Source organism: Sorex araneus, chromosome 11 (genome assembly GCF_027595985.1).
Source record: "Sorex araneus isolate mSorAra2 chromosome 11, mSorAra2.pri, whole genome shotgun sequence".
In the NCBI taxonomy this organism is placed as follows: domain Eukaryota; kingdom Metazoa; phylum Chordata; class Mammalia; order Eulipotyphla; family Soricidae; genus Sorex; species Sorex araneus.
Genome location: NC_073312.1, coordinates 11,188,347 through 11,211,759, shown reverse-complemented (window position 1 = coordinate 11,211,759; position 23,413 = coordinate 11,188,347). Strand labels below are relative to the sequence as shown.

The following is a 23,413-nucleotide window of genomic DNA, read 5'->3' as shown; positions in this document are numbered from 1 at the left end:
TCTCAGTGGCTTGATTAGTATTCAGACAAGAAGCCGTCCTGAGCTGTGTTTTGGAAAATGACGCCCGGTTAACAATAAGATGAGGCGATGCCACGTGTGCAAGGTGTCTGGGTTGGAGACAGGGGGACACGTGTTGAGCCATACTGATGTGAAGGCTAGCGGGGAGGGAAGGGGCGAGGGGAGGTGGCCTTAAAATGAAACATTTGTTTTCTCAAAATGTGCCGTGGGAAACTCAAATGTGCCCGAGGAAAGATTCGCTGTGGTCTCCCCTGAGCAGCGCGTGGAGCCGCGCCCCTCAGCCCTGCCTGCTCATCACCCTCAGATAATATTTATTAAGCCTCTCATTCTCCGCGCGCTGACAGGCAGCCGAGCGCCGGCCCTAATGGCTCCGTGACAAATGGTACCGCTACAGCTCACGAGAGACGCCTGCTTGGGAGACAGCACAGGCCCTGGGCCTTTGCTTGCCCTCGGGTTCTGAAGATGCGTCACCGCGAGGCAGGGCTGAAGGTGGGGGAAACTGGAGAAAAGTCCGAACATTTTAAACTAAAAAAAAAAAAAAGACAGGTTTTGGGGAGCCATCGAGCTACTACAGAGGTGCAGGCTCTTGCCTCGAGTGTGGCTGATCCTGTTTGATGACCCACCCCGCATCTGGTGCCCTGAGCCTTGCTGGGAGTGATTCTCTGAGCACAGAGCCAGGAGTCAGCCCCCAGAGCCTCTGGGAGTGCCTCTCCCACAACGGCTTGTTTTCAGTAGACATGACAAAATGCCAGCCTGGCAAGCTACCCGTGGTGGATTCGATATGCCAAAAACAGTAACAACATGTCTCACAATGGAGACGTTACTGGTGACCGCTCAAGCAGATCGATGAGCAACGGGATGACAGTGATACAGTGACAGTGATGATGAAATATTCTACAAAACAGAGGAACATCAAGTAGGCTACGAAGGGGGATGTCTGTGGGGGTGGGTAACCATCTCTGCCTGCAATGATGAGAATTCCTCCCCGTTTTACTTAGGAATACTCACTAAAGACTCACATCGACACAAACAGGTTTTAGGGCCGGGTGTAATCCATCCCCGTCTGTGTGGATCTTGGGACAGGGTGGTGGCCATTCAGGTTTCTGCCGTGTGGGTGGCCGGGAAACCCGGCTCTGACTCCCTGCACATGCCGGCTGGTTCTGTGCCAGTCACGGCCCCTCATTATCTCCCGTAATCCTTGGACACACCAGAGAAATCACTTGTTACCTGACTGGTGTTGAGTCTGGGTAGGATGGGAATAATCCCACATGGCCAGAAGCAAGTCAGAAAAGCCTGGTATCAACCACGTGGCTGACAAGGGGCCCACAGCATCAGGGGCCTTCCCACGTGTCACCTCTAAATCCAGAGCAACCTGTGCAAATGTGGCTTCTGTGGCAATGGGAGAGGGCAGGATGGGCCTATGGTTATGGCACCCCCACAGGCTCCTGGAGTTGTGGCCATCGGATGCCACACTAAGGCCCTGGAGCTACAGAGCATGTCTACCCATGACCGCCACCCTATGGAGAGCCCGCTAGACAGTCCGTCACGTGACTGTTCATAGAGCTCAGAAAGAAGGCGCCCACCAGAGGAAGTCTGGGTTTGCTCATTTTACCCACATCTGCCCGTGCTCAAGATCACTCTCGGCGGTGGTGCACAGGTGACAACAGATGGAACTGAACCACCATGAACCACGTGCGGGGCAAATGTCTTAACTCCTAGACTACCTGGGGAGACCAAGGGAAGTCCTGGATTAAATTTCATTCCCAAAAGAAGCAGTGCTAGGAGCCAAGACTATAGCACAGTGGTGTATCACATGCCCTGCATGTATGAGACTCTGGATTCACCCCCCACCCCCCGCCAAATAAAACTGGGACCGTCGGCATTCTGGGACTTTCCACATGGTGAATCAATAAAAGAATTAAAAAAATATAAAATAAAAGATATTGATAGAAAAAAAAAACTGGGACCGTTGAGCACCAGGGCCACTTCCTCCCACACCTGTGTCCATGGCTAACACAAGGCACGGCCTTTTACTGCAAGAGGCACGGTTGGTTAGAAGTCCTGAGGATAAAAGGTCAGTAGGGGATACAAGAAATTGGATTTATTTATAGTACGTGGTCTAAGTGTGCTCCGAGGGATTCTCGTAGGTTCCCCAGAACGAGAGAGCATATTTATGGCCAGGAGGGCGCAGACGTCCTCTTCTTTTTTATTAAGCATGTTTATTACACAGCAATTGAGTTAAGCAGCTGTCCAAGTGCTGAATTACTATCCCACAGATGGGCAGCCTCCCTCCCTCTGGCCCTCAGGTGGGGCCTTCCCAGCATGCTGGGAGAGGGCCCATCCTTTGCATCCCCACCCTTTATCTGTGATGCGCATTCTTTGAGAAAAAAAAATTTAAAAATATGATTCAGAACCTTGAAGGGGTGAGCATAAGTAACTGGTTCTACTTGGGGTCACTCAACTTCCAAATTTCCAAGACAGACACCAAATTTCCTCTTTCGCACAAACTCCTCCTGTCCTAGGGGGCCATGAGGCCAACCAAAAGGATCAAGCAATGACAAAATTGAAGAAGTTATGGTGCTGGCAGTGTAGTGACTGTGCAGAAGAATTTAAATTTGTCAATGATCGTAGCCCTCCTAGGCAGCCTTGCTCATTACTCCCAGATTACCAGCACTGAAGACAAGGGTGGATATGAAGCTGCTCTCCTCTAGAGCCCGCAGGGAGGGGGGACTTCCCTGTAGCAAGGAGCCTGGCCTTTGACCAGTGCTCTCTGCTCTGATGAACCGCCTGTTTCTTAATTTGCAGACTGGACCATTCGTAGTGGCCACTGTCTGCAGGACCCCTGCACAAGGATTCGCCCAAGGACTTGCAGCCAAGTTAGACATAGTATGGAGAGTAGGGAACTTGTCATGCATGTGGCTGCCCCTTCTTTCATCCCCAGCAGCACATGTGATTCCCTGAGTATCTCCAGATGTGCCCCTGCCTCCTTCCCAAAATAAAAACAAAAAATGGACAGTCCCCAGCTAACACTGTACTTGGCCATAGCCGTATTAAATTAGAGAGATTTGGGTTTTAGGGCTGGAGCAATAGTACAGCAGGGAGGGCACTTGCTTTGCTCATAGCCAACCTCAGTTGAATCCCCAACATCGAATACGGTCCCCTGAGCTACACCAGGCGTGATCTCTGAGCTCAGAGCCAGAAGTGAGCCCTGGGTACCTTGCCAGGTATTGCCCCAAACCCCAGATAAACAGCAAGTGTGGGTTTAGGGCCAGGGAATAGGGGAAACAGTAGGTGAGCAAACCCACATCCCTGGGCAACAATATGCACCCTACTGCGCCACACAGTCCAGCGTCTGCCTTCCCTGGGACGGCTCCACATGCAACTGGTAAAGGTATTTGCACTCCTGTCCCAAGGCCTCTTCTGGAAGTGAATTTAGTTGTCTGACTCTGACAATAAAGGCTTGGAAAATTCCAGAAAGACGCTAATGCAGACAAGGGTCATGGGAGAGAGTGTGTTCTCTCTGCTGTAGCTGCACATCAACACTTCTGTGATTGATCACAAGAACCCACAATTCAAGGAGCTTCATGCGGTTCCCTCCCTTGCCACTGGATTTACACAAGTGTATCTGGTGGGCTCCAGGCTCATAAGACAGTGAGAATGTGGAGCTGATGAAGGGCCAGCTGTGAAAATGAAGAACCTCCTCTGGAGAGAACCACTCCTGCTCCTTCCAAAGCATCAGGCCTGGCTGGTCTTCACCTTGCATTTGGCAACAAGGCCTGTTCGAGGCATCGGAGACGAGGTATAAAGGAGAATGGAGAAAAATTAAGAACTCAGAGATATTGCACTCTGGGTGCTTAATTTGAAGGGTATTGTGGCCAAGGAAATGGAGGCTGAGATCTGCCTTTGTGGAAGAGGTGACATCTGGGTGCATTAAAGGTATGCAGTAGATTTGGATAAAGGCTATTTTTCTAAGTCATTAAATTGGTTTTTAGGAACTTTACACTCTCCTTCATTTGAACAATTATCAAACTATAAAATAGAACAGCACAATGGTGAAAACCGTAATCTGAAATTTTACAGTCAGCTATAAAATGCTATATTATTAAACTACACTGAAGATGCTCAAGCCCATTACAACTTTTTAAATGAATTATAAAACCCTTTACTGCTGATAAAATAATCTTAAATTACAGTATTGTGTATTATAACAATATGCTGAGCCTAACTTTGCTAGGGAGCAGACATGCCCATCAGGAGGAAATGGTTCTGCAGATTAGATCTGTGACAGCCTGAGGTGGGAGATGCTGAAGCTTGAAGGCCCGGTATAGAGCTCATTTTCTGAGCAAGAGGCTTCTACTTTCAGCTCAGGACCAGACAAGATGCACAACCTGTTCAAAGGCTGTGCTGGCGACGCTCAGTCTTTGGGCCTTGGGCTCCAAAGTCACCAGACTCTTTAAAGTCAGTCTTAAATGTCCAATGTTTTGAGGCTGGAATGACAGTACAGTGAGTAGGGCATTTACTTTGCACTTAAACATGGGTTCGATCTCCAGCACCCCATATGATTCCCCAAACCCCACCAGGAACAATCCCTGAGTGCACAGCCAGGACCACCTATAAGTGTGGCCCCCAAATAAACAAAGAGAAAGTCAAATGTGTCACTGGTGCCAGTTACATGTATGTTACAGACTGAGTTGTACCCTGGTTCTTATGTCTTAACCTAGTCAGTCCCTCAGGACCTCAGAATGTGACTCTTAACATGAGTTAACCTCAGTTAACACATGAATTAGCATGAGTCTTAGGCAAGGCGCTCAGTGTCTGACCTGGCTGTTTCCAGGTAAGAGGAAGTTTGGACACACATCACACATTTTGGACGGACACACATACACACACACACCACATGCACACACACATGCAACAGTTATGTGCTAACTAGAGCAAAATTTACAGCTGTAGACCACCCACAGGGTTCCACCTCTGTGCAGGGTTTTGCCCCAGACTGCACAAGTTGTGAGAAAAAAGTTCTTCCTCTGACCCCTAATTCATTCCTCTACCGTCTTCATTTGGCAGAGGAGAAAACTGAGGCAGAGAAGATCAGTATTTGCCTGAGGTTTTCCTTACCCTCGCCCCTTTTTCTACTTTAATCAGAAAATAAATAGGAAATTAGAACCTTTTTTTAAAAAAAAAGAAAAAAAGGGGCCTCAGTGGTGGTGTGGGTTCATGTGCAAGATTTCCACTGTGGCTTCCTCCTGAGAAGTCTCAGTGCATGTCTAGAATTAAACTTAGAAAGCAAGCAACTTTTCTGGGGCCCTGGCTGAGGGAGAGAACCTCCGAGTCCTTGCCAGCTCTCACAAGACAGAAGAGAGTGAATGTAAGGTCCTGAGATTCAGGATGGTCCATTCAACAGGAAGATCAATGTCAGCCAGAGGCCAAGGGCTGGGGGCTGCTTAGGATCCACTGAGCCCCAGGGGAACAGAAAGGCATTGGGGGATAACATCGAAGCATAGGTTCCGGGACCCTATTAATCATGCCCAGGAATCAAAACCTCAATGAAACTCTTGTCACTGAGCTTGGCTGGTGCGACCAGTCACATGCTGGGATGCCACAGGGAAGCACACAGGTGTGGCACTAGGAAAGCCTCCGTGGAAACCCCATGGAGGCTCATGCTAACTCGGAGTCTTTAAAGTAAACCCGTAATCCTTTATGGTAAAATCCATAAATTTATGCCTTCCTGAGTCTATGAGTCATCCTGGCAAACTAATCTGAGGGGGTTGAGGGAACTCCTGAGTTCTTATTAGATATAAAGGTGGTCTAGGACCCTTGAGGAAGGAGGGTTCTCAGTGGACCATACCCTTAGCGTGTCCTGTCTTTACTGAGAGTTGGGGAGCCTAGTGCCACAACTGTGTTGGACTGAAAAAACCAATTGGGGGGCTGGAGCAATAGCACAGTGGGTAGGGTATTTGCCTTGCACGCAGCTTGACCTGGGTTCAATTCCCAGCATCCCATATGGTCCCCTGAGCACTGCCAGGAGTGATTCCTGAGTAATTGAGCCAGGAGTAACCCCTGTGCATCGCCGGGTGTGACCCAAAAACCAAAAAAAAAAAAAACAACAACAAAAAAGAAAAAACCAATTGGTGTCAGAATGCCTGTATTTCACAGCATAATTGTTGCATCTTTCACCTCAATAATACTGGTACAATTTTTAAAGATCCCATCATGTTGGCACCCCACTTTTTTTCTCCCAAGAAACTCCTGACATAAACTCTGCTCTGATTATGCAGCAAAATATAGGAGGCATCTTTCTCTATCCATGGGTTAGATCCAGCCTGGCCCTCCGTCTGCAGATGTTCACCAAGAATGCTGAGAGTGATTTCATCTATGGTGCTGAATTACGTTTCCCCTTAACAAAGAAGTCAAGAGCTTGGAATATCCCTTCAAAATATGAAGGAAGGAGGTGGCGAAAAAAGGCTTTTTACTTTCTTTATCAAACCCTCTCTCTGTCTCAGGTCTACTGTCTGAAAAAAGAATGGGAATAATAACAATCATGACCTCTTGAGGTTACCGTGAGAATTGAACGAGTTAATATCTAAAGAGATACACAGCATGGGTCGGCTCCCAGAGGGCCCTGCGCATGCTGGTTTTTAAGCCACGCCATCGAAGGCAGAGGGGACCCAGCCAACAAACCTTGCTTGAACCTGTCTCACACACTCAGTGGTTTTCAACATTTCCCCAAGCAGGGTCCAGGAACCACAAGCATGTCTGACATATTTATGCAGCCATTTTAATGGTGTGAACACATTGACTCACATATGTTTCACACATGTTATTAACTAGCCTTTGATGAGTTTTAAACACAGGAGGGTGTCTATCGTAGGGAAGAATTAGTAGTGGAGGCCAACAGAAAGCAGATAGGGGAGGGACTGAGAAGCTCCAGTCTCTGACTCTAAGAGGTGCAGCTAGTTGTCAGGACGACCTTTTCTGCAACTGAGAGTGTTCCCTTGTGTCCCTTCTCTCTGATTAAAACAAAGGTAGCAATAGCCCCAGCACATACTTCCCAGAAAAGAGAGGCCCGGGCTGGCCTGAGTCTGTCTGAGGCTGAGATTCCAAGGCTCGCCACCAAGAAGGTGATGGTGGAATGCAGGTCCCAGGAAACACCTACTGTGTTGGAGATGCTTAGGGATGAGTTCTGAGCCCTCAAGACCTGGTCACTCCTTTCTGGCCTTTCAGTTTCCTGTCTTTCTTGGCCAGATATCCAAAAAACATTCCATATCTTCTCCTCCTTCCTAGGGAATTTCTCTAATGACCACATCTTAGAACTGGCAGGACATCACTGCATCGGAACCCTGCTTACCAACTCAGCAAGCACAACAGGAAGAGCACCATCATTTACCCTCCCAGCCCCACCTGCCCCTCCTTGGGACCCACCCTTCCTTTAGGGACCCCGCATTCGAAGTTAATTTTCTAAGATATCTCAGCAATGCTGATTACACAGGTGGCTATTTACCAAATGCTGCTGCTGGCCACACCTACTTTAAACCTCAAAACAAACTCAAGGAGGTGATGCTACTTACATGAGAAATGCCAAAAGGGGTGGGGATCTCCTGAGAGCAACTATAGGGCTTAAGGTCCATGTCTTGCACACAGCTAATCTCAGCTGGATCCCTGACACCTCCTGGTCCCCCAGGCATCACTCCTATACCCCTACAAGAGGCCTCAAGCACCAACAGGGGATGGGATGGCCTGGGTTATACCCAGTTCTTCTGGATCCAAACTGCATTCTCAGTGCTTTGAACCACTGGCCTGAGACTGAAGCTCAGGGAGAGGCCACCACCACCAACAACAACAACAAAAGGAAGACATAAAAGAAATTCAGGGGTGGCAGACTAGCTCCGTGTTCAACCAGCCGCAAAGCTCATGGCCTCTTTAGCGCACTCCATGCCGGGCTGCCAACCACAGGTCTCAAAGGAAGTGCTGAGCAAAAGGCTGTGGGTAGCTGTGCCCTATTGGGAGGAAGAAAGGGAGTTCAGGGCCCGGGACTAGGATGCCAGGGGCCCAGTGTAGAAACTTGCTCCTTCCCTGGCATCTTTCCCCCTCCAGCTTCCTGCCCTCCCGCATACAAAGCTCCAAGCACCCCCCTTCCTGTTTCTCTCCCCCATACCCCCCCTCCAGGCTCTCCAGAGCCTCTTCCCCAGGGGAAGATTAACAGGACGCTGAAGCACCCCATTGCTCCACGAGCATAAATTGCAAGAAAAACATTTAGAATATTGATTAAGTGCTTCATGCTCGAAGATTTAAATTTACCTCCTGTATTTCCAGGATTAGCTGACATAATGGGGTCAGTCTGCCGGCACAAATGATTTACAGGACACCCATTGGCAGCTTTCCTTTTCAAACTCCACACTTACAATTTTCCCCTGGTCAAAGCCGGGGCCTGGGCACTTAGCAGTTCTGGATAATCACCTTCCTGCCACATCTGGACCCTGAAGGTTGGCCCCTGGGAAGCCTTCTGAAGTCCTCTCTAGAGTGGTCTGGCCCCATGGGATGCAAATAGGCCTGCTTTAGGACTGATGAGCTGGGCAGCAGGTGGGAAGTGCATGTTCTTCCAGGATTCCAGTCTGGCTCAGAGATCAATGGCTCAGTATTCAGTCAAATACTCAATATTCAAATTCAATATTCAACCCAGTGAGTCCTCCTGATTCAAGGGTTCTTACAACCCCTAAATAATACAGACCATAAGAAACTTTGAGCATAAGAGACCACATCCATAAAACCTTCATTGCAGTCTAGTATTTGTAATTACTTGGTTTTATTATTACTGTCAATCTCTTCTTAGGCTTCATTAACAAATGAAGCTTTGTCATAGAAACATGTGCATTGGAAGACATAATATACAGGATCTGGTGCCATCCTTGGTTTCACACATCACTGGGGGGTGGAGGGTGTTGTCTTAGCCCCAGAGGCTAAGTAGGGTAGAGGAGAAACCACAGTAGTTAACATAGGTGAGTGATAGGTCACCCATTTCAAGAGAACAAGCCCTTGTGTCCTCTTACCCCTCATACCAATCTGCAAGTAGGCACTGCCTCCCCTCCTGTTGAACCTCAACTATTTCTACAAGCTTCAAACTCTATCCCAGACGAAAAGGAACCATGTGTTGCTCTTCCTGGAGACCAGGAAGAGGTGGGATTAGCCAGAAACGCAGAGAATCTTGTCTGGTCTTGGTTCCAGAAAAGAGGCCTATTGAGGCTGGGATGTCCCCACTGTGGGACCTCGAGAGTCATTGGGTCAGCTCACCTAGGCAGGCAATGTGGGTGTTGAGGAGACAATGCTGCCTGCTGTAGTGTAGCTCTAAGCGGTTGGGATCTCTCAAAGTCTCCCACCCCCCTACCCTCATTTGGACCATTTCAACCCTGCTCTCAGACTGACTGAGAAAGCAGGCCTGCTGGTTCCTTCTAGGATGCAGAGTTCAAGCCCCATTTGGAGGATGAAGAAGATGGAAACTCAAGGGTAAGAACTGCCAGCCCTCTGTGTCCCACTCACAGCCTGGTTTCATTGGGACCACAGCGGACAAACCAGAAGCCCCAACTTTGCATGCTGTTGCTGAATTCAGCAGGGCACTGCCCAGTGGCTCAGGGATCTCCCTTTCTCGGCTGGCTTTGAGCATCAGCCTGCTGATGACCCATCACATCTCTTTTAAGAAAAGGGAGTGGAGGGACTGAAGAGATAGTTCAGGGGCTAAGGTACCTGCTTGCCTCACATCTGGTTAATCCTGGATTGACCTCTGGTGCCACATAGGGTCCCCTGATCACTGCCAGGAGTGGTCCCTGAGCACAAAGACAGGAGCACCTACTGAGCATCATTTAGTGTGACGCAATTCACCCCTCTCCCACAAAGTACAATACGAAAGGGAGTGGAAAGGGGCTGAAGCAGAAACACTTTTTCAGACCTCAGTTCTAACCCCAAGGCTCTCTCCCCCAGCCTCCATCACCTTATTTGATCATGGAAAAGAAAGAGTCTGAAAGGTCAATTGAAGAAGTCTTCCCTTAAGCCACAGACTTAAATGGGTGTACGATGATCCAAAAGAGAGATTTTCCCAATATGTATCTCTTCCAAAGATATTTACTTTAAATAAGCACCAAGAAAAGTCCTCATTTGGTTTAAATTTCCTGAGATTTCCCAATGACCAGATCTCCCCAAGGCCCAGAAAATGAAATGGCTGGTAGAATTACTAATGTGCCTTGGTTCTTCCTGTGACCACTTTGTACAAGTCTGAGGGAACTGCCAACAACAGCACATTCTGACCACACTCGTCACTGACATGATTGCCAATGAATTCTGACATGGGAGTTTGGCAGGGTTCCCCCTAAACCCGGTATTTTATCAGCTCGGGGGGTGAGTGCTTGGACAACTCATTGACATTTTCTATTAATCAATTCATTTTCCCTTCTTAAAGCCAAGTCATTCAGAGGCGCCGCAGATGAGGCCTGGGTGTGCCGTGAATCAGCCGTCTTCCCAAGCCGGGTTGTGTTTGGTTTGTTGATAATTATACTGGGAAACGGACTTGTGAAAATATTTATTCTTATTTCTTCCCATCCAAGGGGGAAATCTATCTCAAATGTTAAGACAGAAACTCAAGTCCCCAAGAGTTTTCTCGTTTTATTGTATATTTTAAAATATTACGAGAGGTTGCTTCTCCAGGGAAGTGAACTTTAGAGCTGCCAAAGATAGTTGACTTTCTCCAAATCGGTTACCAAATGGATCCCAAGCTGGTTTAAGTCGGTGCTATTCTGAATCATGACATAGGTGCTGGGACAGACGCCATTCTCAGATATTTCTGGGGGGGCCCTGGCAAATGGTAATGTATTTGGAGATGGCAAGGCAGGCAAAGGAAAGACAGATGGGGAGTCTGATGCGAGAGCAAGAGTTCTAAATCAGTATACAGGGCAGGGGTCACTTTTCAGACAAACCTGCTCACTTTATCACTACTCAGCTTCTAACCCCCAGTCCTGATCCTCTGGTGTGATTCTTTCAACTGTTCTTAATATAGATAACTCCAAAATGAACACCAAATTGTCAAAGCCTTGCTGGCCAACATTCCATCTCCCCGCTCTGATCTCCTGAACTGTGATGCACAGGCCAGTCAAGAGGATGAGCATGACATCTCCCCATCATTCACATCACCTTCTCCCCAAAGCACCTGATCTCCAGCTCTCCTAAAATCTGCTTCTCCTTTCCTCCTCTCATACTCTCTTTTCTCCCTCTGCCTCACACCAGCTTTGTGGTATAACTGACAAAATCTTAGGCATACAACAGGCTTTAACATAGGCACGTATTGTAAAAGACTTACCACCACCAGTAATTCACATGGTATTCATCACTTTGTATAATGTTATTTTTGTTGATGCAGGGGTTTGGGCCAAACCTAGCCAAGCTCAATGCTTACCACTGGGCCTAGGGGTCATTTCTGAAAGTGTTCAAGGGATAATATGCAAGGTTGGGGGTTCTAATGAAATCCACTGCAAGGAAGAGAAGTATCTTAATTCCTGGACTGTCACTCTGGTCTTTGATCTTCGAATTCTTACTTCTGCTTCTCAGCCCAATTCAAATGTGAAGGAAGTGGGGTCAGGGGAAAGCCCAGGTTGTCCAAGGTCACAAGACAAAGTCAAGTCTTGGAGTTAGAACTCCCAGCCCCAGCAAACTGCAGTATGATCTGGGTTAAGTTGTGAGGATTTCCCTGCCTCTGTTGTTTTATTGGGAAATAAAAGGATGTCTGCTACCTGAGGTGGGGGGGGGACATGTGGGATGTAGGGGCACAGAGAAGATGACCTGACTTGTCATACCTGTGAACAAACATACTCTAATCAGCCCTTGTGTGGCTAAGGGACCCAAAAAGGGCAGATGGCCCCCTGGCTGAAGAGCAAAATGCTCACCCAGGCAGAGGATGAAGAAGGAGCCCTGCCCGGACCTCTTGGGTGCTCATTCTGGCTCTGCATCTTCCTCTAACTGGAGACAACACTCCAGGGGAGTCATTTCTCCTCCATCCTCAGGTCTGGCAACAGTATGGGGCTGTTGGGGCTAGAATATCCAGCTAGTGCCCTGTTCTGCCCTTCTCACACTGAGTTATAGAGATGGGGAACATCTAGGGGACAGTCTAGAAGCACCAAGAACATTTGGGTGAGGGTGTGTGTGGGTCCCCTCTTGGTTTGCTCCTTTGGGGGTCATGGGGCAGGTCTCTGAGGTCTGAGGGTATGCTGGAAGGCTGAGCTGGTAGAGAGTAGAAGATAGAGACCAGGGAGCCCGTGCAGTGGGGGAAGTACAGGAGTCAGAAAAGGAAATATGGGGTCAGAGTGACAGTACAGCAGGTAGGGTATTTGCTTTGTAAGCGGCTGGTCCAGGTTCAATGCCTGGCATCCCATAGGGTCCCATGAGCACTGGCAGGAGTAATTCCTAAATGCAGAGCCAGGAGCATTGCCTGAGCATTGCCATGTGTGATCTAATTAGCAAAAATAAATAAATAAAAAGAGAATAGAAAATGTTTCCTGGGTTTGTTCTTCTCTTAGATTTTGGTTTTGGGGTCACAATGGGCAGTGCTTAGGGGCTTTTCTTGGGTCTGTGCTGGTCACTCTATGAGGGATTGAACTCACAACTGGCTTCATGCGAGGCAAGTGCCTTAAACTCTGTTCCATTTCCCTAGTCCTATTTTATATATTTTTGGTGCCCCACCTAGCTCTGGGGCTCCCCAGGCTTTGTGCTCAGGGCACCAAGTGCTCAGTCCTTTGGAGACATCTCCTATAATGGGCTCTTTTTGGAAAAAAAATGTGAATTATGGGTTTAAAAAGGAGTTCTCTGGGGGTACATCATGGGGGTGCTGACTGTTGATTGGGTTGGGGAGGGAGGAGTGGGTAAATATCACTTGTGACAAGTGGGTAGTGATAACAAGAGGCCCAGCACCTAGGTTTTTTGTTTTGTTTTTTGTTTGTGTTTTTTTTTTTTTTGCTTTTTGGGTCACACCCCTGGCGATGCACAGAGGTTACTCCTGATTTTGCACTCAGGAATTACTCTTGTCAGTGGTCAGGGGACCATATGGGATGCTGGGAACCGAACCTGGGTTGGCCGCGTGCAAGGCAGATGCCTTACCTGCTGTCCAGCCCCACGGCACCTAGTCTTTCAGGAAAGAAAGCACAAGTGACCATGTGGTCACCACTGTCACCCCATATACCTCAAATGACCTTTGAAAAACACACAATGGTCCTGGATTGATTCCAGCCCCTCGTGCAAATCACCAGCTCTGTAAGATTAATGACAACTTTGGAGTGTGGCCTTCAAAAAATCAACAGGACTTTCATCCATAGTGCCACCAAATTATCTAATCCCCTACAGCTTTCTCCATATCATAATGCCACCACAATGACAAAAGCATTGGAAGAGGAAACTCAAAGATGGAGCGCCTGTAAGAATACTCTCCTGAGCACAGGATGATGAGAAGTTTCACCAAAGAGTTCATTACTACAAAAGATCAATAATGGGGCTGATGAAAGACCCTCTTTTGACTCAGGCCAGGAATTCACCATATTGGTGCATCACTGTAGTGCTTGGACATCTGGACTCATCGCAAAGAGGTCTCCTGGCCACTATTACTGTGTTTATTCACCTGGGGATTCTGCATAGCAGCACCTTGCTGGGAAGGTGCATTTTCCTCTGGTTTCCCGAAGAACAAGCTCATAGGAAGACTCTGCATTTGAGTAAAGATGTCACCAGTAATCCAGGTTTTTGGCATCTCTTTAGACAGAGCCAAATATCCCACACTCAGTTTCACTGTTGGCGATGGAGCCAAACCCCGAAGCTTCTTCCTCTCCAACGTGCTACTTTGTAGAGGTCATCAAATAAGCAAAGCACATAAATTGCCCAACTTTACCACGCCACAAAACAGAAGGCTATTGTTTCTGTCCAGTCCCTTCTCGCCACCAGGACAAACATCCAGGCTAGGTACAAAAGTTCGACCCAACTCAGATAAACGGCAGGTTCAACCTCTCAACCAAACTCTCTCTCCTCCATGGCACTTTCCACTCTCGTTTTATCATTTAAGACTCTAACCTGAGCCACATTCCACCATTTGCCTTCTGTGCCTAAACAGAACTCAGAAAAATGAACCCAGGTTTTTCTGCAGAGCTCCTCTAGAGAGTTCAAGCCCGCTCTTACCTGTAAGTTGGCACAAGGCGGTAAGACGTGGGTGGGGATTTCGTTCTCAGACCCTGCTGGTCCCAGGGGCTTGGTCTTGGGCCGGAAGGCAGTGCTGCTAGTGGCAGTGGTGGTCTGAACTGGGAGGGCTGGCTGCCACACAGTCACATCGGAGCCATTGCCAAAGGCTTGAATTGCATTTTCTGTAGTAAAACAGGAGGAAATCCAATTTCGAAGTCAAACAGCAAATGTAACAGACAGGATACACACAGCCAGAATACTCTGGAAATTCTGAAGGCAGCATTGGACAGCTCCAAAAGAAACTCATCCATCCATTCACCCTCCACGTGCAGCCAGCCAGGCCTTGGGTCAGGAGACCTGAGTCGTCTGATTTGCTGAACCCGGAGCTGGACAGTGAGCCATGCTTCCAGTGCAACAAGTATTTATTGTTCCATTTATTTGCCAGGGGCTGAGCCAGAGCCTTGTCCTGAAATACTCCTCAGCTGAGCCTAGCCCGAGACCTCGATTTGAAATCACAATCAGTGTTCCAAGAGATCCGTGCGCTTTGTCAAGAGACTATACTAAAAGCAAAGTCATTAGTGCTTCTTTTTTAAAGTACGTATCTTTAATTATGAGACGGAGGCGATTAGTGGCACGCACACCAATTTGGCAGGAGGTGATACCAAATGGCACAAAATGTAACTCCAGACCACAGGGCACCTACTATGAATCAGACATGGCCCAAGGTACAAACCACAACTAGCTTTGTTAAAAGAAAAAATGTACCCCAGACCTCATCAATAGAGAGTGAAAATTTAAGCAAGATTATTTTTTTCTCTTTCGGCTCCCAGTCTCCCAAACAAAATCTACATAATTAGGTGGGAACAGCCTTGCTTAAATGAAAAGTTTAAAATGTAAAACTTTAAAAGCTTATTACAATTTCATGGGATTAGATTGTTTTTATGGCAAGAGTAAATTGGTTGTGTGTTGTTCCCCTCCCTAAAATGAATGAAAAACAGTTTTTAATCAGGTCCTGGGGGATTGGGGCTGGATTTAGGGAATTTTTTTTTATTTCATATTCATTGTATAAGAAATCAAACTCCTCCATTTGGGGCCTGAATGTGCAAATTGTTAATATATGACTCTTAGATGGCATTTTTCAATATACAAGACAGAATAATTTGAGCCTAATCTTCCTCTTAGAAGTGACGTTTTGTTCTAAAATTGTTATCTTTTTAAGTTCTGCAAATTGGAAGCTTGTTTTCTAAAACTTTATATTTTCTAGGCAACAAGAAACAGCTTCAAATTAATAAAAACATTTTTTCTGTGCTCTTAGCCATGCTATGTGGCTTAAATGGGAGGGTGAAGCAGAGAAGTAGAACAGGAGCCAGTTTCCTTAAATGACCCAAAACCACTACAACCAGAGCTTGTCTTACAAGTCATGCAGATTCAAGGCCCCAATCATCTCCTACAACTTTCCATGTTTTCCAGCACATCTGCCTTCCCCCTTGGGGTCAGCTTGTTCGATGTCTCATTCCTTCCTTCCAACTACTCTGTTAAAATGGGAAAGGGAGAGAGATCATAAGAGAATATTGCCCTGTGCTGGGTCCCAGCAGCTAAATATGACAAAAGAGAAGACAACTTCCTGCCCAGAGAGGTAAACCCTTGGAAATTAAGCCGGTGCTGAATGGAATTGGGGTGGGAGGTTTAAATCTAGTGCTCCAGAAAGGCTAAAGTAGGATCTGATCAAAGATGGGAATGAGACTAACTGGTATCTCCCTTTCCTCACCAGCTCAGTCTCTCTCTCTGCCATTACATCTGCCATACTCATTGACTTAAATAACTGTTTCCTTTCCAGGAACCAGACAGAAGCCTGAGACGTTTATGGTGCGTAGGATGGGCATCTAGGAGAGGGCTGGTAAACCTGGAGGGACCAGAAGTGGGGGATATCCACACCCATATCTTCTACTCTTGGTTTTGTGCAAGCAATTGAATTTTCAGCCTTGCAGCTTTGGTATGCTGTGTCCCTTCAGATCCAACTCTAAATGGCAACGAACAATTCTGGCTGGCTTTGGTCCCGGTTGAAGACCAAATGCATTTATTTTTATTGAAAAGTCATTAGCAATAAGACATCAGACTACTCTCCCCTATGCCAAAATATTATTAAGCTGGGACAACTTTAATTTCGCTGAGAGAGGGTGTTTCTCCCGCTAGATTGACTATAAGTTTTTTTTTCTGATACTGGCCTCTTTTGTCATTATTTTATCTTTATTAAAATTTGTATCCTGCCAAAAGAGTATATATACACACCTATATTAATATACATATGAATATATATGTACATATACACACATACACACACTGTTTAAAGTCTAAACTAAACAAAGTGTGCATTCCCACAGGCTTCTTAAGGCACACTGAACCAATGAATGTCTCCACACTTAAGGATAGTTTTGTAGGTCTGACTTTTACTGAAATGTCCTGAAATTTGTTTTTGTTTTGATGATCAAAGCATTTGGCATAGTCACATTGCTCTATCTAGTACCTACTGAGAAAATCACTTAGATTTTTCTTTTCAACAAAGGAAATAATGAGGAGGTCTTAGATGTAATACAAAAGCTTTTCTACAGGCACATGGCAAATTGTTTGCTAATTCTCTAGAAATTAATCACCATTCAGCAGAGCATCATAAACAGTTGTCTCTGAAGGAGACAGATCTCAGAGGGGTAGCTACGCTCTCATTTTTAGAGGCTGTTCCCCAGCACACAGCAGGAAGCATCCCTGGTCCCTGGTGTTCATTCTCGTGTTCTTGTCCATTGGGTCCTTCAGTGTCAAGCATGAAACAAACAAAAGCCCTGGTGTGGGTTGGGAGGCCATGAGGGACTGTAGAAGGAACTTGGGTTTTGGAGGCTGACTCTGGCAGCCCGGCTTCTATGAATACCAGTCATTTACTTAACTGGAAATGGAGCTGAAATAGCTTCATTGAGGCTCCCTGTACAGACTGGAGGGTTCCTGGGCAAATGGCAGTGAATGAGAACATGTAGGTCACTGCACTCCTTCTAGTGTAAGCACCCAATAGATTAATGATGGCTGCCACCAAATGTTGAGTGAGCTACTCCAGCATCTCAGCTGGAGCACTGCCTGGAATGGGCACACATCAGTGGGCAAAGGAGCCCTGGCACAGTGATTCTGGAGTTGAAAGCTCACACACGTCCATTCCTCTTTCTCTGGCTCTTCCTTTGGCAGCTATGTTTTCAAATATCCCAAAGGACACAGTAGTGATCATCAATACTGTTTCCAGCCCCTGTGGCTCATCTAGACTCCTGGGATAACCCATATCCTGACCTCCCACTCTTCCTGGCGGCACTGCCAACTGATCTCAAATTGCTAGAGCTTCTCAAAGCCAACCCTAAGCATCCAGAGGGCTATCAATGCTAACATGCTAATTTTTCTCCAAGAGTCCTCGGAGACCTACTCCCATCTAATCTTTCTGAGCTTCCTCATGTTGTGTACTCCACACAGGTTAGAAGAACCTTTGGAACAGACTTTGTTCTGGTTGCCAAGATCAAAATGTGATCAGTGGGTAGAAGTATTCTTTTCCACACAATTTACTGATGGTCCTTTGGATCTTTTGTTCTCTCAGTCCTTATGATTCACAGACTTGGCAACCCTGGGAGCATTACTTGCTCCATTCTTGCTGTTTTAGGTAGTGTGGCCAAAAGAACTGGATTTTCCATCCATGATCAGGGTAAAGGGGGCAGGGAGAGGGAGGAAGCAGACAGAGAGCAAAGTGAAATTGACTATTTTATGTTTATTTTTATTTTTGCTTTTTGGGTCACACCCAGCAATTCACAGGGGTTAGTCCTGGCTCTGCACTTAGGAACTACTCCTGGCAGTGCTTGGAGGACCATATGGGATGCTGGGAATCGAATCAGGGTCGGTTGCGTGCAAGGCAAATGCTCTACCCACTGTGCTATCATTCCAGCCCCTTTATTTCTTTTTAAAGACTTACTAAGACAGGTATTGTCCTTGAAGAAATTCAAAAACTTTATGCACTCTTCCAGGTCATTCCCACTGTTGTTACAGTCACACCACGGGGCCACGCTGAGGCTGCTGGAGTCTATGTAGTTGGGGGTCATGACTGTACCTAAAAAATAAAAACAAGGCGTCTGAGTCTTAAGTGAGGATCTAGATTTTTCTAGTGCCTAGAAAGAAACATGTGTTCCCCTGACAGTGATGGCACCATGGATAATTGCGAACATTGTATTTGCTGAGTGGGAAATTATGTTCAGTAGCGTGTTTTCTTGGCAATTTATCATGAACACAAAAAATAATTTATATATTTACTTTAAAATTATAGTCAAACTCCTTGAGCTTCAATGGAACTATTTTTTCCCTACACAAATGGTGTGATGTCATGGAGCTGAAAAGAATAAACTGACAACGTATGAGTTGCCAAATTCCTTGCATTTTCTTGGGGGTGACATTCATCTTCATTAATAGGTAGAACTGGTTTTACATGTCTTTAAAGATCCTTTGAGGACTCTGAATTCACTTCCCTCTGAAGCAAATGGCTGCTTCAGAGTTACACAGGGAAGCTCAGGGCTCGCCTTCTGGGTGAGCCTGCAGCCTGAATATTGCTAACGAGTGCTCTGTGTATCAGACTCAGCGAATTGAACAAAAATCTTCCAAGTTGGAAACAAACTATGGAAATTCTCTAAGAGAACAGCTTCTAGAGTATTGTCTCAAGAGTCCTCAAAGAAATGCTGGGTGGTCTCTTTGGGCTACATCTTCCTGTATTCCTGCTTTTTTCCTGATGAGTTCTGTACTGGCATGAATAAACAATGCATTAACACTTAATGCAACTCAAATGTCTCTGCCTGGGTGGTTCACGCCAGGCACTACCTACTCATGCCAAGAAGCCTTCTGTATTATTTTTTTTTTTGCAGAACTAAGGAAAAAGGGTAATCAGTGACCCAATGGGACAGATTTGGTCACAACCACAGAATGTAAACTCTTCTGGGTCAAGGGCCTTACTGTCTTTGCCCCAAATTCCTCACTGACTTGGAGGAAATAATATCCCATTGTTCCTGGGATGAGAACCTCTACTTGGAGCAGAGAGGAAGCTCTGCACTTTGGGAGGAAAAGGAACAGGCATCATCCCCACTGAGGAAGAGCTAACGTGTCTCTTGAGCACTCCTGAATGCCTGACACCATAGTAGAGGCTGCTTATGGGAGAAAGATGAACAAGCTTGGTTCTGAAAGAAGTTAGAGCAGAAGAGGTCTTAACCTGGGGAAAAAGCAGATTCGGTCCCCTTCAGACACCAGACAGGCCCCCATGCCCAAGCAGAGCTCACAGGCATTACACAGCATGTACCTTGGCAACTCGAGGAGGCCTTGTGAGCTTTACTGGAAGATGGACTCTCCTGGGGACAGGCTGGTTGACCCTGACACCATCTCCTTCGGGCGCCCCAGTCTGTGTTCTCAAACTTTTGACAATGGCCAGGCAGTCGGTGGTTTTGTCATTTCTGAGCCCATTATTCCACAGTTCGGCAAAGCCCCACGGTGGGTGACATAGAGATTCATGAAAAGTATAGAACAAAAGGAACTCTGCAGGCCCAAATGACGAGAGCCGGGAGCACTGTCTGTGTCCCTGATGATGCTCACGGGGACCACATGGATCAGGGGTAGGAGTGAGGGGGCACAGAGACCCCTGGACAGCCCCTGCCATTGGCTGTTCACTGGCCTGAGCATGCAGGCACTCCATGGACCACTCCAGGCTCTGTGTTCTCTGAAAGGAAGCACTTCTGATGCTGGCAGGAACATACCACCTGCCTACCCCAGACTCCCCACACATTCGCTTTCCCTTGTCCAGCCCCTGCCAGCCTTCACTGTGGGTCCGCATCAACTGTCACGCGGTGGGGTGCTGATACAGGGTTTTCCTGGCCCCTGGTCCCCAGAGCATCTATTTTTTTTTCTCCTGCCCTACACAGCCAGACACAAACATGCCTCACTCTACCTCCCCCCAAATTCATTCAAAACTATTCTCCAGAGGCAGTAGATTGTCAAGTGGATAACGGGATCCTGGTATGATTCGCTGGCATGATTCAGGGGGTGACAGTAGAACCCTGGGGTGTTCTTTGGGAGGCACTTTCTTTCTGTTCCCTGGAAAGTTGATTTCCAGGGGGGGTGCCAAGTAGTTTTTTTTTCTGAAAGGGGAATACTAGGCCCCCAAAGTTTGAGGTCTTTTGCTAATCAAGTCTGGGTCTTGAAATAGAGGAAGTCATGATTTTGCTATGTCTGTTCTCGAAGTGCTTTGGGTTGGGGGACAGGGGTGAGTCTTAATCACTACCCTCTGCACACCAACAGCTGAGTCACCAAGAGCAGAAAGGGTCAGCAGGACCCCACTGTTGGGGGTTTTCTTTCCAAAGCTCCATTTCTGTGTTATTTCTCAGACTGAGTACCTTTCTCGTTGCCTTTCTTCAAAGCTCCCTAAGACAATTAGCAGGCTGCAGTGGCGTGTACAGAACCCGGTGCCTTTTGCTCTGTCTGTTCCCTGTGGTCAGTCATCCCTGCAGCTGCTTCTGAGGTCTTTGCACTTGTTGCCCCTGCTCTTTATGATGCTCCTGTCAGTCTGCACCCGTGCACATCCATTAGCTTCTCTCTCGCTTTTGTCCAGGATAATCCTCAGGGTCTAACATCAGAACTGACTAGGGGGTTTCAACTTGCCTTGCCCAGGGCATGTGGCTGTGGAAAGAGCCATCTGTGGGGACCTCCTGCCAGCCTTTCCTCCTCTTCCCTCTTCCCTGCTCCTCCCCCAACTTACCGATGAGCCCCGAGTAGGCGAGGAGGCAGTCAGCATAGTTCTCCTTCAGACAGCTGCTCACAGACCTTGACTCTGGCTGGCAGTTGGTAAAAAAATCTGCCAGGCGAGATCTGAAAAAAAAAAAAAATATATATATATATATATATGGGTGGGGGGCTCTTCAGAAGCTCCTCAGTCTCTGGACAATCATCATTGTTCTTCACTCCTTTGCTCAAAGACGCTTTACCACACACCCAACATTCAGAAAATTCAAACTTAAAAAAAATTGAATCACCATGAGATACACAGTTACAAAGCTGTTCATGATGGGGTCTCAGTAATACAATGTTCCACACCCATCCCTCCACAACTGTACATTTCCCACCTCCAATGTCCCCAGTTTCTCTCTCACCATCTCCCTCCCCACAGCCTGTCTCTATGGCAAGCACTTTCCTTCTTTCTACTTCTCTCCGTCGGAGCATTATGGTTTGCTGTACAGATATGGGGAGGTTATCATATAGTTCCTTTACCACTTTGAGCACACAGTGCTTATACAGAGTGCTCATTCCCAACTATCTTTGTCAGGAGTCCCTGCTCTATTCCAATTGCCTTCTCCCCCAGCATTGGAGGCAGGCTTCCAATCGTGGACCAATTCTCCTGGGCCTTGTTTCTACTGTCCTTAGCATTAGTCTCATATTATGGTTTTTCATATGCAACAAATGAGTCACTTCAAAATGGATTAAAGTTCTCAACATCAGACCTGAATCCATAAGGTACATGCAGGAAAATGTGTGCAGAACCTTCCATGACACTGAAGCTAAATTTAAACTCTTGAAGTGTGAGCCTCGGTTCTTAGACAACCCCCAACCACCAGCCCCCTTTGCTCCCCCCAGTCCTGACCCACCTATGTCTATTTGTTTGGAGAGAAGATGACTATAGACCCTATTAACCAAAAAGACCTAGATCCTTTGAAATTTCCATTTCATATTCTGACAAGGTTTACTTGTATCCTTAGGAAGTACATTTTTACACACTCACCAGAGATCCACATTGGGAAAATATTTACTTCACACAGAAACATATAATTGACGTGAAAATAGGATCCTATAGCCCATCTGTTCCCCTAATTCCTACCGACTTTGAGGATATGTGTATCTCACTGGGAGTCATCTCCATCCTCCAGCCCAGAGGGGACAAGAATCTAGGCCAGTCAAGTGACAGGGAGGAGACACTTGCTTTTCCAGAACTGAAGAGAAAGGCCTGAGGGACAAGTGCCACTCCCTACGGTGCCATCACTGTTTGGTCTAGTACCTTGGGGCTGTAGGCGGAGGTGAGGCCTGGAGGGTCCACACAGAGGAGGGTAGAGAAGAGGGTAAAATATGTCCTCTGTTCTGGCACCCCTCTGTGTCTGTGGTACAGCCCACCAGAAGTCCTTGGGTTACAGGAAGGTTGCAGAGACCGGAAGTGGGGCAGCCACAGACCCACCACTCTGGGGAGGACCAGGGCTCTTTGTGGCCAATGAGCTATTTCTCAATCTGAAGAGGGTATTGTTGGAAAAGGCCTGGATGAGAGCTGGGGCACCTCTGAGGTCATCTGAGCAGACAACCGCTCTGCTTCTCTGTGAAGAACACAATGGACTTCACAGGAATTTAAATGATCTGGCAATTATAGAAGACAATGGCATGGTTGTCTCCTCCGCTCTCTTGTCTTGAGGACTCTGAGTTGGCAGCTGACGTTCCCAGTGCTTGTTTCTACTTATTTCCACCCAAGACACTGCTGGTACTTAGCATATTTCAGCTTACAAGCAAGTCTGTGTTGTGGTTAGAGTGAGGTAGGCTGTGTGGGGCCAAGGAAGGTTTGTGAGAGGTCCATGTAAGCCTTTTGGGGGGGGAGGGGGCTCCCAAGTGGTTCTCAGGAGGTTCTGGGGGCCCCACTAGCAATTCTCAGCCAACCTGACCGTTGATGCAGTGCACGCGTCAGAGCCACAACACTGAATGACACTGCAGCACCTCTCCCGATGCTGCTTGGAGTCTCCAGGGCCTTCCCTGGAAATGCTCAGGGGAAATGCTCAGAGGAAATGTAACTGAGCTCTGCGGGAGATTCCCTGTCCAGCCCTGGCACTCCGCAGAGAAGTCCCTGGTAAAGCCTCGGCTGAAGGGAAGTTGCTATTTTGCCTTGCAACCATTGGGTGAAGGGCCAACAGCATCCACTGAGGCTGTGAGTGCGCCCACCTGTATGCCCGGGCCTCTCTCCTATAGCCTCTGCCCCGCGGGTGTTGTTTTCTGACTTTAACTGAGCACACAGAAGGACAGACAACCTGGCGATGTTCTGCAGCCTGGTTTGAAGATTTATTATTTGGAGAAAATCCCCTACAGGTGGCTCAGGCTCACTCAACTGGCTTCCGGCGCTTCCAGCTTG

At 47.2% G+C, this 23,413-nt stretch overlaps 1 protein-coding gene across 4 annotated transcripts in view; it reads right to left on the bottom strand.

Moving 5' to 3' along the window:
• GFRA1 (GDNF family receptor alpha 1) overlaps window positions 1-23,413 on the bottom strand; it is a 228,461-nt gene that overhangs the window by 13,308 nt on the left and 191,740 nt on the right. For all 4 annotated transcript variants that reach the window (XM_055119503.1, XM_055119502.1, XM_055119504.1 and 1 more), the window contains 3 exons: window positions 21,017-21,126; window positions 18,203-18,337; window positions 14,212-14,393 (listed from right to left, as the gene is read on the bottom strand). In XM_055119503.1, coding sequence (XP_054975478.1) covers window positions 14,212-14,393; window positions 18,203-18,337; window positions 21,017-21,126 — 427 coding nt within the window. The remainder of the gene's footprint in view (window positions 1-14,211; window positions 14,394-18,202; window positions 18,338-21,016; window positions 21,127-23,413) is intronic.